Source organism: Cetorhinus maximus, chromosome 13, assembly GCF_964194155.1.
Source record: "Cetorhinus maximus chromosome 13, sCetMax3.hap1.1, whole genome shotgun sequence".
Classification (NCBI taxonomy): domain Eukaryota; kingdom Metazoa; phylum Chordata; class Chondrichthyes; order Lamniformes; family Cetorhinidae; genus Cetorhinus; species Cetorhinus maximus.
The window spans coordinates 26,089,490-26,102,172 of NC_135891.1; the positions used below are offsets into that span (position 1 = coordinate 26,089,490).

The 12,683-nt window shown below is 43.1% G+C and overlaps 1 protein-coding gene across 3 annotated transcripts in view; it reads right to left on the minus strand.

Moving 5' to 3' along the window:
* LOC144688497 (DNA (cytosine-5)-methyltransferase 3B-like) overlaps positions 1-12,683 on the minus strand; it is a 338,320-nt gene that overhangs the window by 152,675 nt on the left and 172,962 nt on the right. For all 3 annotated transcript variants that reach the window (XM_078555140.1, XM_078555141.1, XM_078555142.1), the window contains one exon: positions 1,943-2,101. In XM_078555140.1, the coding sequence (XP_078411266.1) occupies positions 1,943-2,101 (159 nt within the window). The remainder of the gene's footprint in view (positions 1-1,942; positions 2,102-12,683) is intronic.

Here is a 12,683-nt window from a genome sequence, read left to right on the forward strand (position 1 = left end):
CCAAAAGCATCTGCACGGACCTCGGATGCCATTTTGGTTCTAAAACAGGACCCACAGTCCTCAAACAACAAGAGCTACTGATCCGAATTTTGCACAACATGATTTTAGGAGGGCCAGAAGCCCCTTAAGAAAATGGAGTCAGCAACTTGTTCATCAACAGCTGTTTCCCCATTTTTCAGCCATTGTCCAGTAGTTTCTGCTGGGTTGCTGCACAGGGCCCAATTAGAATTTCATACCCAGAGTCTCTTAACGAAATCCTAGTGACCTTTATTATGTATACAATGTAGAATATTTGATGAATCAAACAGCAATGGTTCCCTTTAAATAAGCATCCCTTAAATAAGGGAAGTAGTTTACTAATATATCTCCCATGACATTGCTTATAGCAAGTGAAAGCTGCCCTGTGGCTCAGTGTCTCACCTCCTGATTCCTCAAAGCTGCTCCAGAATTTACAAGGCACAAGTCAAGAGTGTAATGGAGTGTAATAGAATACTTTCCACTTGCCACAAATGTGATGGAAGACACTCCAGTCAGCTGGATGAGTGCCACTCCATCAACACTCAAGAAGCTCAATACAGGTCAAAGCACACCATCCACCACCTTAAACTTTCATTGACTCCACCACTGATGCACAACAACTACAGTGTATACCATTTACAAGACGCACTACAGAAACTCGCTAATGCTTCTTCAGCGACACCTCCTAACCCATGACCTCCACCACTACTTCTTAAAGGTCAGCAGACACATGGGAAGACCAACGTACCCATTGGGTAACACATGATCGTGATTTGGAAATATATTACTGTTCCTTCAATGTTGCTGGGTAAAAATCCTGGAACTCCTTACATAGCAGCACTATGTGATTACTTTTACCAGACAGACTACAGTGGTTAAGAAGGTATCACATCATCACCTTCTCAAGGGCAATTAGGGATGGGCAATAATTGCTGGCCTTGCCCACATCCCATGAATGAGTGAAAAAAAATTATATTCTATTTTCTCAGGACGGGAGTATGATATAAATAACTGCTGCTAAAATAGAGCTTTGTACAATATCCCTTTAAGGCCACAAGATTTCACTGCAGTAAAATGGCACATCCTGAGGTCAGTTGGAGGTTAAACATATCCCAAGATCAATTAGAAGGTTATTAGGCAATCCCCAAGATCAGAAGAAAAAACAGCGGGAATTGACAAGTCCTTTTTAATATAGTTTTGACACTGGCATGTGATGTATGGAATAGGAGAGATGTATGCCAGATGCAAGACTTTTATATATAGAGATAAATGCATATTTCTCCAACAGGGTTAAGACTGCTAAAAATAATTCTCACCATTTACAACTTATACTCCTGGGTAGTCTAGTTTTCACTCATTGAGCTCATCCATATAGTCGTGTGTGAATTTGGTGAGGAACGTATATTCAACATTGGAATAGTTAATATGTTAAATATATTTAGTGTTCTGTATTAGCAATTAATTTTCAGACTCTGCATTGCTCATAAAAGGAGATGAATTCTTCGTAAATCTACTGTATGTATGATTCAAACAACATAAGAAAGTAACACGAATAGAATTTAATTTATAATGGTCAAAATAATTTGATAGCACAATGAATAGTTTAAAGGTAGAAGATGAAAATGCAAACGAGTCCAAATAAAATCAAGGGCATTAGGGTAGAACATCTAGTTGGCAAAATTCGCATATGGACACATTATATTGCCACATTTACTATTTCATGCATGCATTAACCTCCTTTTCTTTAGCATGTCAACATCTAGATGAAAATACTGCACACAGCAACAAGCACAATTGTTTCAAGCGTTTATATGTGAATTTCACCAAACCTGAAATTCTACTGTATGATCGTTAGGAAAATAATGTATACATGTCAAATTATTCTGAAATTTTGCTTCATCTTTGTCTCCTATTTTGCACTTACCTCTGAGAACTTGCCATCTCCAAACCACTGAAGCCATCTCATTCCTGATGCAGCTTGCCTTCTTCCAGGTGTACGCCAGGAAACCACTATTGCAGGCCACCATGAGAATCCCTTGATCTTCCCCCAAACCAGCTCCCCAATGCCATAACCTTTACCATCCTGAAGACAGAAAAATATTTATTTTCAAACTAATTATAACCCCACTAGATTTTCTTCTGTAATTAACCAATTGCACAGAAGCATTTAAAACAATATTCAGGTTGCTTTCAAATGTTTGACAATAAAACTAATAATTCTGAAAGACCCACTCTTCACTTTCCTGGTATTTTCTGATTAACAGGAGCATGTCCCGGGAAAAGGAGGGAGAGGGTGTGCATAAAATTGAGAATTAAATATCTTGCTGGATCCCCCACTTGTAATGATCATTGCACTGGATTCCACTTTGCACTGCCCACATGCCGGAATTTAATGTAGGCAATGTAGGTCTCCTCTGCCAGCTAGGGAGCTGGTGAAAGCCCTGCACCACCTCTTTCCAGGAAGGCGCACCTCACTAAGTGCCGATCAGACACATAACTGGGCAGCGACCTGAGGGGCAGAAGTCTCGCCCACCAAGAGCTGCTAGCCAATCAGAGACCGCTAGCTCGCCACTGGGGAGGTGGTGGTTGCTGCTGGTAATGCATACATCCGAGGCCCAGGATCGCCAAGGGACCCAGGCCACAGGTGAGTGATGGCAGGAGGGGGATCATGGGGTAGGGGTTGCAGGGGAGTGGGTTGGAAGGGTAGGGTCTGGTTCTCAGTGGGCCTACCTTTGAATGAGGGAATAACCGGAAGCCCACCAGGCCGTTGCCTGAACACCGGGGTGGCAGGATGAGGCCCTTGCCCATGTCCACAACCCTTACCACCATGGACTTAACCGAGGCAGAGGCAGGAGGGCAGCGGGATCCCCACCTACCACCCCCCAAGCCAATTAAATGCCCCCCCCCCACCCCGCATCGCCACCAATCTCAACATGGGGAGGGCATTAAACTCTTTGCTCTCACACAGAATGAAGACATCACATAATTGGGAATCACAATGTAGCCCTTGATTTTCTGTAAGGCAGAAGACAGCCTATTCATTTGGCAATTTTTGGCAAATATTGGATTTCCTTTTAAAATGCTCCCAAACACAGATTTCCATGTCTCTAGATGAAGACCAAATGAATCAAGCTATAAGTTCAACTAGCACCATAGCCAGACCAGTTTCATATTTCATTATGATATCAACTGTGTCAACAGGCCCTAGCATACTTAACTGGCAATGAACAAGTGAACTACCTCCACAGGCTCAACACAGACCAACACAGAAGGAAATAAAAACAGAAATGCTGGAAATACTCAGCAGGTCAGGCAGCATCTGCAAAGAGAGAAATATAGTTAAGCCTCAGGCCGACGGTCTTTCATCAGAACTGGGAAAAGTTAGATATGTAATAGGTTTTAAGCATGTACGGGGGGCATGTACAAGAAAACGGGAAGTGAGAAGAGAACAAAAGAGAAGGTCTGTGATAGGGTGGAAGGTAGAAGAGATTAAATGATTAAAAGGGATGATGCTGCAAGGCAAAGGAGATGATAATGGGACAAGTAAAGAAGCAAAAGATGGGTCTAAAGGAGTTGTAGATAGGAACAGCAGAATCATTACCAACAGTTTCCATCGGAAAAATGGGGGTAGACATCATAATCTGAAATGGTTGAACTCAATGTTGAGTTCAGAAGGCTGTAAAGGTGCCTAATCAAAAGATCAGTTGCTGTTTCTGGAGCTTATGTTGAGCTTCACTGGAACAGTTTCAGAGGTCGAGGACGAAGAGATTAGAGTGAGAGTGATATGAGAAATTAAATAACAGGCGACCAAAAGCTCAAAGTCCATAAAGCCATAAGATGTAGGAGCAGAAGTAGGCCATTTGGCCCATCGAGCCTGATCCGCCATTCAATGAGATCATGGCTGATCTGATAATCCTCAATTCCACTTTCCTGCCTTTACCCCATAACTCTTGATTCCCTTACTAATTAAAAATCTGTCTATCTCAGCTGTGAATATGCTTAACAACCCAGTCTCGTCAGCCCTCTGTGGTAAAGAATTCCACAGATTCACTAACTTCTGAGAGAAGAAATTCCTCCTCGTCTCTGTATTAAATGGGTGATACCTTACTTTGAGTTTATGCCCTCTGGTCCTAGACTCTCCCACAAGGGAAAACAACCTCTCAACATCTACCCTATCAAGCCTCCTAAGAATCTTATATGTTTCAATAAGATCGCCTCTCATTCTTCTAAACTCCAATGAGTACAGGCCCAACTTACTCAACCTCTCCTCAGAAGAAAATCCCTCCATACCTGGGATCAACCTGGTGAACCTTCTCTGGACTGCCTCCAGTGCCAGTATATCTTTCCTTAGATAAAGGGAGCAAAACTGTCCACAATATTCTAGGTGTAGTCTAACTAGTGCCTTGTATAGTTTTAGCAAGACTTCCCTATTTTTATACTCCATTCCCTACGTCAATTCTTCTGTCTGTGCCCCCTTCTAACTGAACAAAAAGATCTTACGCAATATTAGTCAGGTTATTGCTCAAGATGTACCAAACATTTGACTGATGATTATTCAATCTGACCAACATTTTTCTCTATTTTCAGCGACATAAACAGCTGCCAAAGGAAATTCACTACACTACCGTATTTCACACCGGGGTAACTGATGGGTCCATATGGCCATCCTACAGTCCATGCTTTCAATTTGAGTGTGTTGGTGGGATTTGCTATGAAATATGATTAAGATTTCACTGAGACAACTGTTCCAAGCTTCACTTGTATCCCACATGTTTGTCATGCTAAGCATTCAAAAGATTGTAAGGTTCAGCAACAGCTTTGAAGGAACAAACAGTACAATGGAGCCAGTCCAAGGGTTCACAATCAATGTTCCCTCTAAGCTGTGTGACTGTGCATCAACATGGAAGTTCCCACGCAAATCAAGCACAAATTGGCCCCTTTTAAGTTACTGCGTGCGGGCGACTGAAAAATATTTAAAGGTTTGCACACTTAATTAAATAGGCTGCGAAAAACAAAAAAGAGGGAATGTTTCACACAATATGCCACCCCTACTTAGAATAGATAAACCCCCAGGTTACATTATCTTGTTACCATTCTCAGGTTTGCAACCTTCTTACATATTTGCACCAAGACCCAGGCTAACAAGGCTACCCACCTTTACCTCTATCTATGTCAAAGGAACATAAGACTTAGGAGTAGGCCATTCGGCCTTTCAAGCTTGCTCCACCATTCAACAAGATCATGGCTGATCTGGTTGTGGACTCAGCTCTACTTTCTTGTCTGCCCCCCATAACCCTTGACTCCCTTGTCTAACATAAATCTATCTAACTCAGCCTTGAATAAATTTAAAGACCCAACCTCCACTACCTTCTGGGGAAGAGAATTCCACACTCTAAATGATCCTCTGAGAGAAAAAAATTCTCCTCACCACTGTCTTAAAAGGGAGACCTCTTATTCTTAAACTATGTCCCCGAGTTCTAGTTTTCCTCACAAGAGGGAACACCCTCCCAGTATCCACCCTATCCAGTCCCCTCAGGATGTTATGTGTTTCAATAAGCTCACCCCTCATTCTTCCAAACTCCAATGGGTATAGGCTTAGCCTGTTCAACCTGTCTTCGTAAGATAAGCCCCTCATCCCAGGATTGAGTCCCGTGAAACTTCTCTGAACTACTTCTAAAGTAATTATGGCCAGGAATTTCCCGCTGGCGAGCGGAGGGCGGGGCCCGCTCACCAACGGTGACATCGGGCGGAACTCCCAAAGTCATCGCACCCCATTTAAATTTTCGGGTAGGCGGGGGCTCAGCAAAATCAGCTGTGCACCCGCCGACCTGTCAACGGCCAATTGAGGCCATTGACAGATTCATTAAAGTAATTAATGGAACTGCCCATCCAACCTTAAGGTTGGCGGGCAGGCCAGGAGCCCTGGCAGGAATTAGAAAAAGCATGAAACCTCATCCACAAGCGGGATGAGGTTTCATGTAGGTTTTAAAAAATTTAATGAAAGTGTTTTTAAAAGTTAAGGACGTGTCCCAACTCATGTGACAGTGGCACATGAGGGGACATGTCACGGAATTTTTTTTTACTATTTTTAATATTTTTTTATTATAGAGCCGATCTCCCTGAGGCAGCACTTTGCCTCAGGGAGATGAGTGCGCTCTTTTGTGCGCATGCGCGAAAGAGCGCACTCTCTGCTGAGGTATTCCATCCCCCTCCTGCACAAGGAGCGCATAGTGCTTCCTTGCAGACATCATGCTGGGCGGGCCTTAATTGGCGCGCCCACGTAAAATGGCGACACGCCCCCAATCGGAAGTGCCGATCAGAGGTGCGCCTCCACGCGCCTGCTCTTCAACTCCCTCCCGCCCCCCCGACGGGAGGAAACTTCTGCCCTATATCTTTTTTCAAATAGACCAAAATTGTACACAGTACTCCAGATGTCGTCTCACTAAGGCCCTGTACAGATGCAGTAAAACTTCCCCACTTTTATATTCCAGTCCTCTTGCAATAAATATCAACATTCAATGTGCCTTCCTAATCACTTGCTGTACCTGCATACTAACTATATGTGAGTCATGTACCAGGACACCCAACTCCCTCTGTATCACTGACTTCTGCAATCTCTCTCCATTTAAATAGTATACTGCCTTTTATTTTTCCTGCCAAAATGGACAAGTTCACATCTACCCACGTTATACTCCATCTACCAAATTTTTACCTACTCATTAAGCTGTCCATATCACTTTGCAGATTCTCCACCTCCCCTTTACAACTTACTTTCCTACCTATCTTGATGTCATTGGCAAATTTAGCTACCATACATTCTAGTCTACTAATTTTCCTAGCACCTTTTCCCTGGCGATGGTGATTGTTTTAAGTTCATTCCACCCCCCCTCACCTCTTGGTTTTCAATTATCTTTGGGAAGTTTTCTAAGTCTTCTTCCATAAAGACAGACACAAAATAGCTGTTCCACGCCTCCACCATTTCTTTGTTTTCCATTTTCAATTCCCCAGACTCGCTCTGTAGAGGACCAACACTAGCTTTAGTTACTCCTTTCCTATTTAAATACTTGTAGAAACAGATACGATCTGTTTTTATATTACTGGCTAGCTTTCTCTCATACTCTGCTTTCTGCCTCTTTATTATCTTTTTAGTCACTCTTTACTGGTTCTTAAAGTTTGTCTCGTCCTCTGATTTGCCACTAATTTTTGCAGATTTGGGCAGTCTTTCTTTCAATTTAATACTATCCTGTCTTACTTAGCCATGGATGATGCATCCTTCTCAAAGGGCCCTTCTTTCTCACTGGGATAAATCTTTGCTGAGAGTTGTTAAATATCTCTTTTAAAGTTTGCCACTGCAACTCTACTTTCCTGCATTTTAACTTGGTTTCCCAGTTAACCTCGGCCAGCTCTGCCTTCGCACCCTCATAGTTACCTTTATTTGAGTTTAAAACATTAGTCATGGAGCCAAATTCTCACTTTCAAACTGAACGTGAAATTATAACATGCTGTGGTTGCTGTCACTTAGAGGCTCCTTTACCATGAGGTTATTGATCAATTCTGTCTCTTTGCACTTTACTATGCCTGGGATAGCCTGCTCCTGGTTGGTTCTAGAATGTATCACTCTAAGGGCAGAATCTTCCGGTCAGTGTGCGGGGGCGGGCCTGACACACCGACGTGTAAAATGATGTGTGATGATGTCAGGCGTGCGTCCCGACATCATCGCGCGCCATCGCGATATTTTGTTTGGCGGGCACACACCGGAGTCAGATGCACGTCCGCCAAAATGTCAACAGCCTATTAAGGTCATTAATAAAGTAATTAAAGTAGTTAAGAACACTGCCCGTCCAACCTTAAGGTTGGCGGGCAGGTGAGAAGCCCGAGCGGCCTTTGCATTTTTCAGGAAATCTCATCCATGGGCGGGATGAGGTTTCCTGAGGCTTTTATAAAATAAGTAAATACACTTTCCCACCTTTACAAACATGAGGGGACATGTTTGAATAGATTTTTAAATCCATTCTATATTCATTTTCATAACCATTCAATCTCCCTGAGGCAGCTCCGTGCCTCAGGGAGATTGCTGCACTCATTCGCGCACACGCACGAAAGAGTGCAGACCCCAATTCTCCCTCCTCCCCCCGCCCGCACAGGTAGCGCTGAGTGCTACCAGCTGCGCATTACGCTGGGCAGGCCTTAAATGGTCCACCCGCATAAAATGCAGCCAATCGCAGGTGGTGATAGGCTCTGTGCCCACCCACTATAGGAAAAATCCAGGCCTAAGAAACTGTCCAGAATACCCTCTATGAACTCATTTTCCAGGCTACCTTTGCCAATCTGATTCTCTCAATCTACATGTAGATTAAAGTCACCCATGATTATTGAGGTACCTTTCTTACATGCCTCATTTATTACTTACTGTATGCTCTGTTCTACAGTGCAACTACTGTTAGGGGACCTATAAACTACTCCCGCAAGTGACCTCTTACCTTTATTATTTCTTATCTCTTCCCAAACTGATTCTACATCCTGATCTTTCAAGCTAAGGTCATCTCTCTGAACTAATGCCATCCTGAATTAACAGAGCTACCCTGTCAACTTTTACTAGCTTCCTGTCATTCTGATATGTCAAATACTCTTCAATATTTAGTTCCCTGCCTTGGTCACCTATCAACCATGTCTCTGTAATGCCTATCAGTTCATACAAATTTATCTCTATCTGTGCTAACAATTCACCCCTTTTATTACAACTGCTGTGTGCATTCAGATATACGGCCTTAAACTCTGTTTTGTTTTACAATTTTTGCAATCTCTGGCCTTATCTGCTGGTGCACTCTTGCAATTGTATGTTCCGTCCCTTCCTGTCACTCTGTGGTAATCATTACCCAAATTGCTGCCTTGTTCTATTACTTTGTTGTTTCCCTTTACTATATTTCCTCTCACATGATCCCTTTCCCACACTATTTAATTTAAAGGCCTCACAACCAGCCTGGTTTAACGATTCACCAGAATACTGTTCCCAGCATGGTTCAGGTGTAGACCATCCAAACAGTATATCTCCCACTTTCCCCAGTGCCCCACAAATCGAAACCCATTTCTCGCGCACCAATCTTTGAGCCACGCATTCATCTTTCTACTATTATTTACCTGACACCAATTTACCCGTGGCTCAGGTAATAATCCAGAGATTAGAAATTTGGTAGTATGGAATTTGAGTATTGCTGAAAGAGAGACATGTCTAAGCTTTTACTCTTGCACTCATCAGGACACTTGCCAGAATACCAATATAACCAGGAAAACAACAATTTATACTTCATGTGAGGAGAGTGCTGATTGGTTAGCAAATGGTATTGCCATGAAGAATGCACCACTGATGGTGACTGACAGTTAACTGCCAAGCATTATTTGAAATTTAAATCAGACAACTTGACCCTGATTGGTCAAGGCATTGCCCTGAGGAATAAGTCAGCAAATAGTTGTCGCTTATTTTGTTTAGCTGAAACAGGCGCAATGTATGTACATGTTCTTTCTGTCTGCAGAAGCTTCCAGTACACGCAAATGAGCCACATTTCGAGCCCGACTGACAATTTTAAATTGGTTGGCAGTGTAATTCTTAGCACACTGAGGATTATTTAGCAAATGTTGTCCAATCGTGGAATAACGTCTAATGTTGGGCACTGTGTTTTGAGTTTTGCAAGTATGGGCTGGTTGGGTACAGTCTGTACCCTGCCCGTTGCGAACAGTGGCTGGGACATGCTATTTGATACGATTTGCCAGTCTTTGGGACGTACGGCCTGCATACCTAGCATCACACTGGCACTGAAATCCACATATCACATTACTCATTTGGCAGATCATATCAAATAGCATGACCCAGCTGCTGTTCGCAACAGGCAGGGAACAAACCCTACCCAACCAGCCCGTGCTTGCAAAACTCAAAACACAGTGCCCAACATTAGATGTGATTCTGCGATTGGACAACATTGGCTAAATAATCCTCAACGTGCTAAGAATTACGCTGACAACCAATTTAAGATTGTCAGTCGGGCTCGCAATGTGCCACATTTGTGTCTACTGGAAGCTACATATATTAATACACAGTGCCCTGTTCTTTGCGGGACTGGTTCTGGGTAAGGAGGGGTCTGTACAAGCCGGATGGTCTACACCTGAACAGGTCGGGGGGCAAATATCCGTGCAGGGAGATATGCTGGTGCTGTTGTTGTGGGGGGGGGGGGGGGGGGGGGGGTTAAACTAGATTGGTGGGGGGATGGGAACTGGAGGGCAAATTCAGAGCAGGGAATGGGAGATGGAAAATCAGTGAGTGACTCTGAAAGACAGAAGCAGCACAGGTTAAAAAGTGTACAGCAGAGGAATTTGGCAGTGATAAAAGGCATATATGTAAATGCAAGAAGCATAGGAAATAAAGCCGATGAGCTGAGGGCACACATGACACATGGCAGCATATCATCGCTGTAATGGAAACTTGGCTAAGGAGGGGCAAAAATGGCAGCTCAATATCCCGGGATATAGAGTTTTCAGGCAGGATCGGGAGGGGGATAAGAAACGTAGGGGTGTAGCATTATTGGTTAAAGAATCAATTACAGCTATGAAAAGGGAAGATATACTAAATGGATAATCAAATGAAGCCTAATGGGTTGAGCTCAAAACTAAAATAGGGGCAGCCACACTGCTAGGAGTGTACCACAGACCCCCAAATGGTGGAAGGGGGTTAGCAGAGCAAATATGAAGACAGAGTTCTGAGTGCAAAAACAATCGTCGGGGACTTCAACTACCCCAATATCAAATGGGATACAAACATTGTGAAGTGCACAGAGGGTGCAAAATTCTTGAACTGCATTCAAGAGAACTTATTTAGCCAGCACGTAACAAAGCCAGCACGTAACAAGCCCAACGAGAGGGAGTGTAATTCTAAATTTAGTCTAAGGAAATTAAGCTGAGCAAGTGGATGAAGTAGCAGTGAGGGGCCTTTTTGGAGATAGTGACCATAATATAGATGGATTTAGCATCATCATGGCAAAGGACAAAGATAGAACAGGAGTAAAAGTTCTAAATTGGGGTAAGACAAATTTTACAAAGCTGAGAGGTGAGCTGGCGATTGTGGGCTGGATACATCTATTAGAAGGAAAAATTGTCAAACCAGTGGGAGGCATTCAAAGGCGAAATTCTACAGGTACAGCGTAGACATGTCCCCAGAAAGAAAAAAGGGTGATACTGCTAAATCTGTAGTCCCCTGGAGCATACAGGCCAAGATAAAGCAGAGAAAGAAAGCTCATGACAGTCACAAAATACTTGATACTGTAGAAAGCCTAAAGGAGTATAGAAAGTACAGGGATGAAATAAAAAAGGTAATTAGGAAAGCAAAGAGAGGATACAAAAAAACATTGGCAGGTAAAATCAAAGAAAACCCAAAGATATTTTACCAGTACATTTAAAGCAAGAGAATAACTAAGGAAAAGGTAGGGCCTATCATGGATGTACATGGTAACATGCGGGTTGATGCAGAAGATGCAGGCAGGGTTCTCAATGAGTACTTTGTCTCTGTCTTCACTCAGGAGAGGGACGATGCAAACATTCTAGTTAAAGAGGAGGAGTGTGAAATATTAGATACAATGAGCATAGTGAGAGATGAAGTACTGGAGGGACTGACATCCTTGAAGGTGGATAATTCACCTGGGCCAGATGGATTGTATCCCAGGCTGCTGAAGGAAGTGAGGGAGGAAATAGCGGATGCTCTGAGGATCATTTTCCAATCCTCACTAGATAAAGGCAAGGTCCCAGAGGATTGAAGATCTGCGAACATTGTACCATTATTTAAAAAGGATGTGAGGGATAGGTCAGAAAATTATAGGCCAGTCAGTCTGACTTTGATGGTGGGCAAATTATTGGAAACAAATTCTGCGAGACAGGATAAACTGTCACTTAGAAAGGCACAGATTGATCAAGGATAGTCAGCGTGGTTTTGTTAAGGGAAGATCATGTCTTACTAACTTGAGAGAATTTTTTCAGGAAGTAGCAAGGATGATTGATGAGGCTAGTGTAGTGGATGTTGTCCACATGGATTTCAGTAAGGCATTTGACAAGGTCCCACATGGCAGACTGGTTAGGAAAGTGAGATCTCATGGGACAAAGGGGAAGGTGGTAGGTTGGATCCAAAATTGGCTCAGTGACAGGAAACAAAGGGTAATGGTCGATGGATGTTTTTGCGAATAAAAAACAGTTTCCAGTGGTGATCCATAGAGTTCAGTGTTGGGGCTCTTGCTGTTGGCGCGCAGCTGATAGTGAAGAGGATAGCTGTCAATTCCAGTATGATATTAATGGTTTGGTTGAGTGGGCTGAGAAGTGACAAATGGAATTCAATCCAGAAAAGTGTGAGGTAATGCATTTGGGGAGGGCAAACAAAATAAGGGAATACTCAATAAACAGGAAGTTATTGAGAGGGTTAAGGAAGCGAGAGACCTTGGAGCGCATGTCCACAGGTCCCTGAAGGTGGCAGCACAGGTGGACAAGGTGGTCAAGAAAGCATATGGAATGTTTTCCTTTATTGGGCGAGATATTGAATACAAAAGCAGATGTAATGATGGAACTGTATAAAATGCTGGCTAGACCACAGTTGGAATGTTGTGTACAGTTCTAGTCACCACATTACAGGAAAG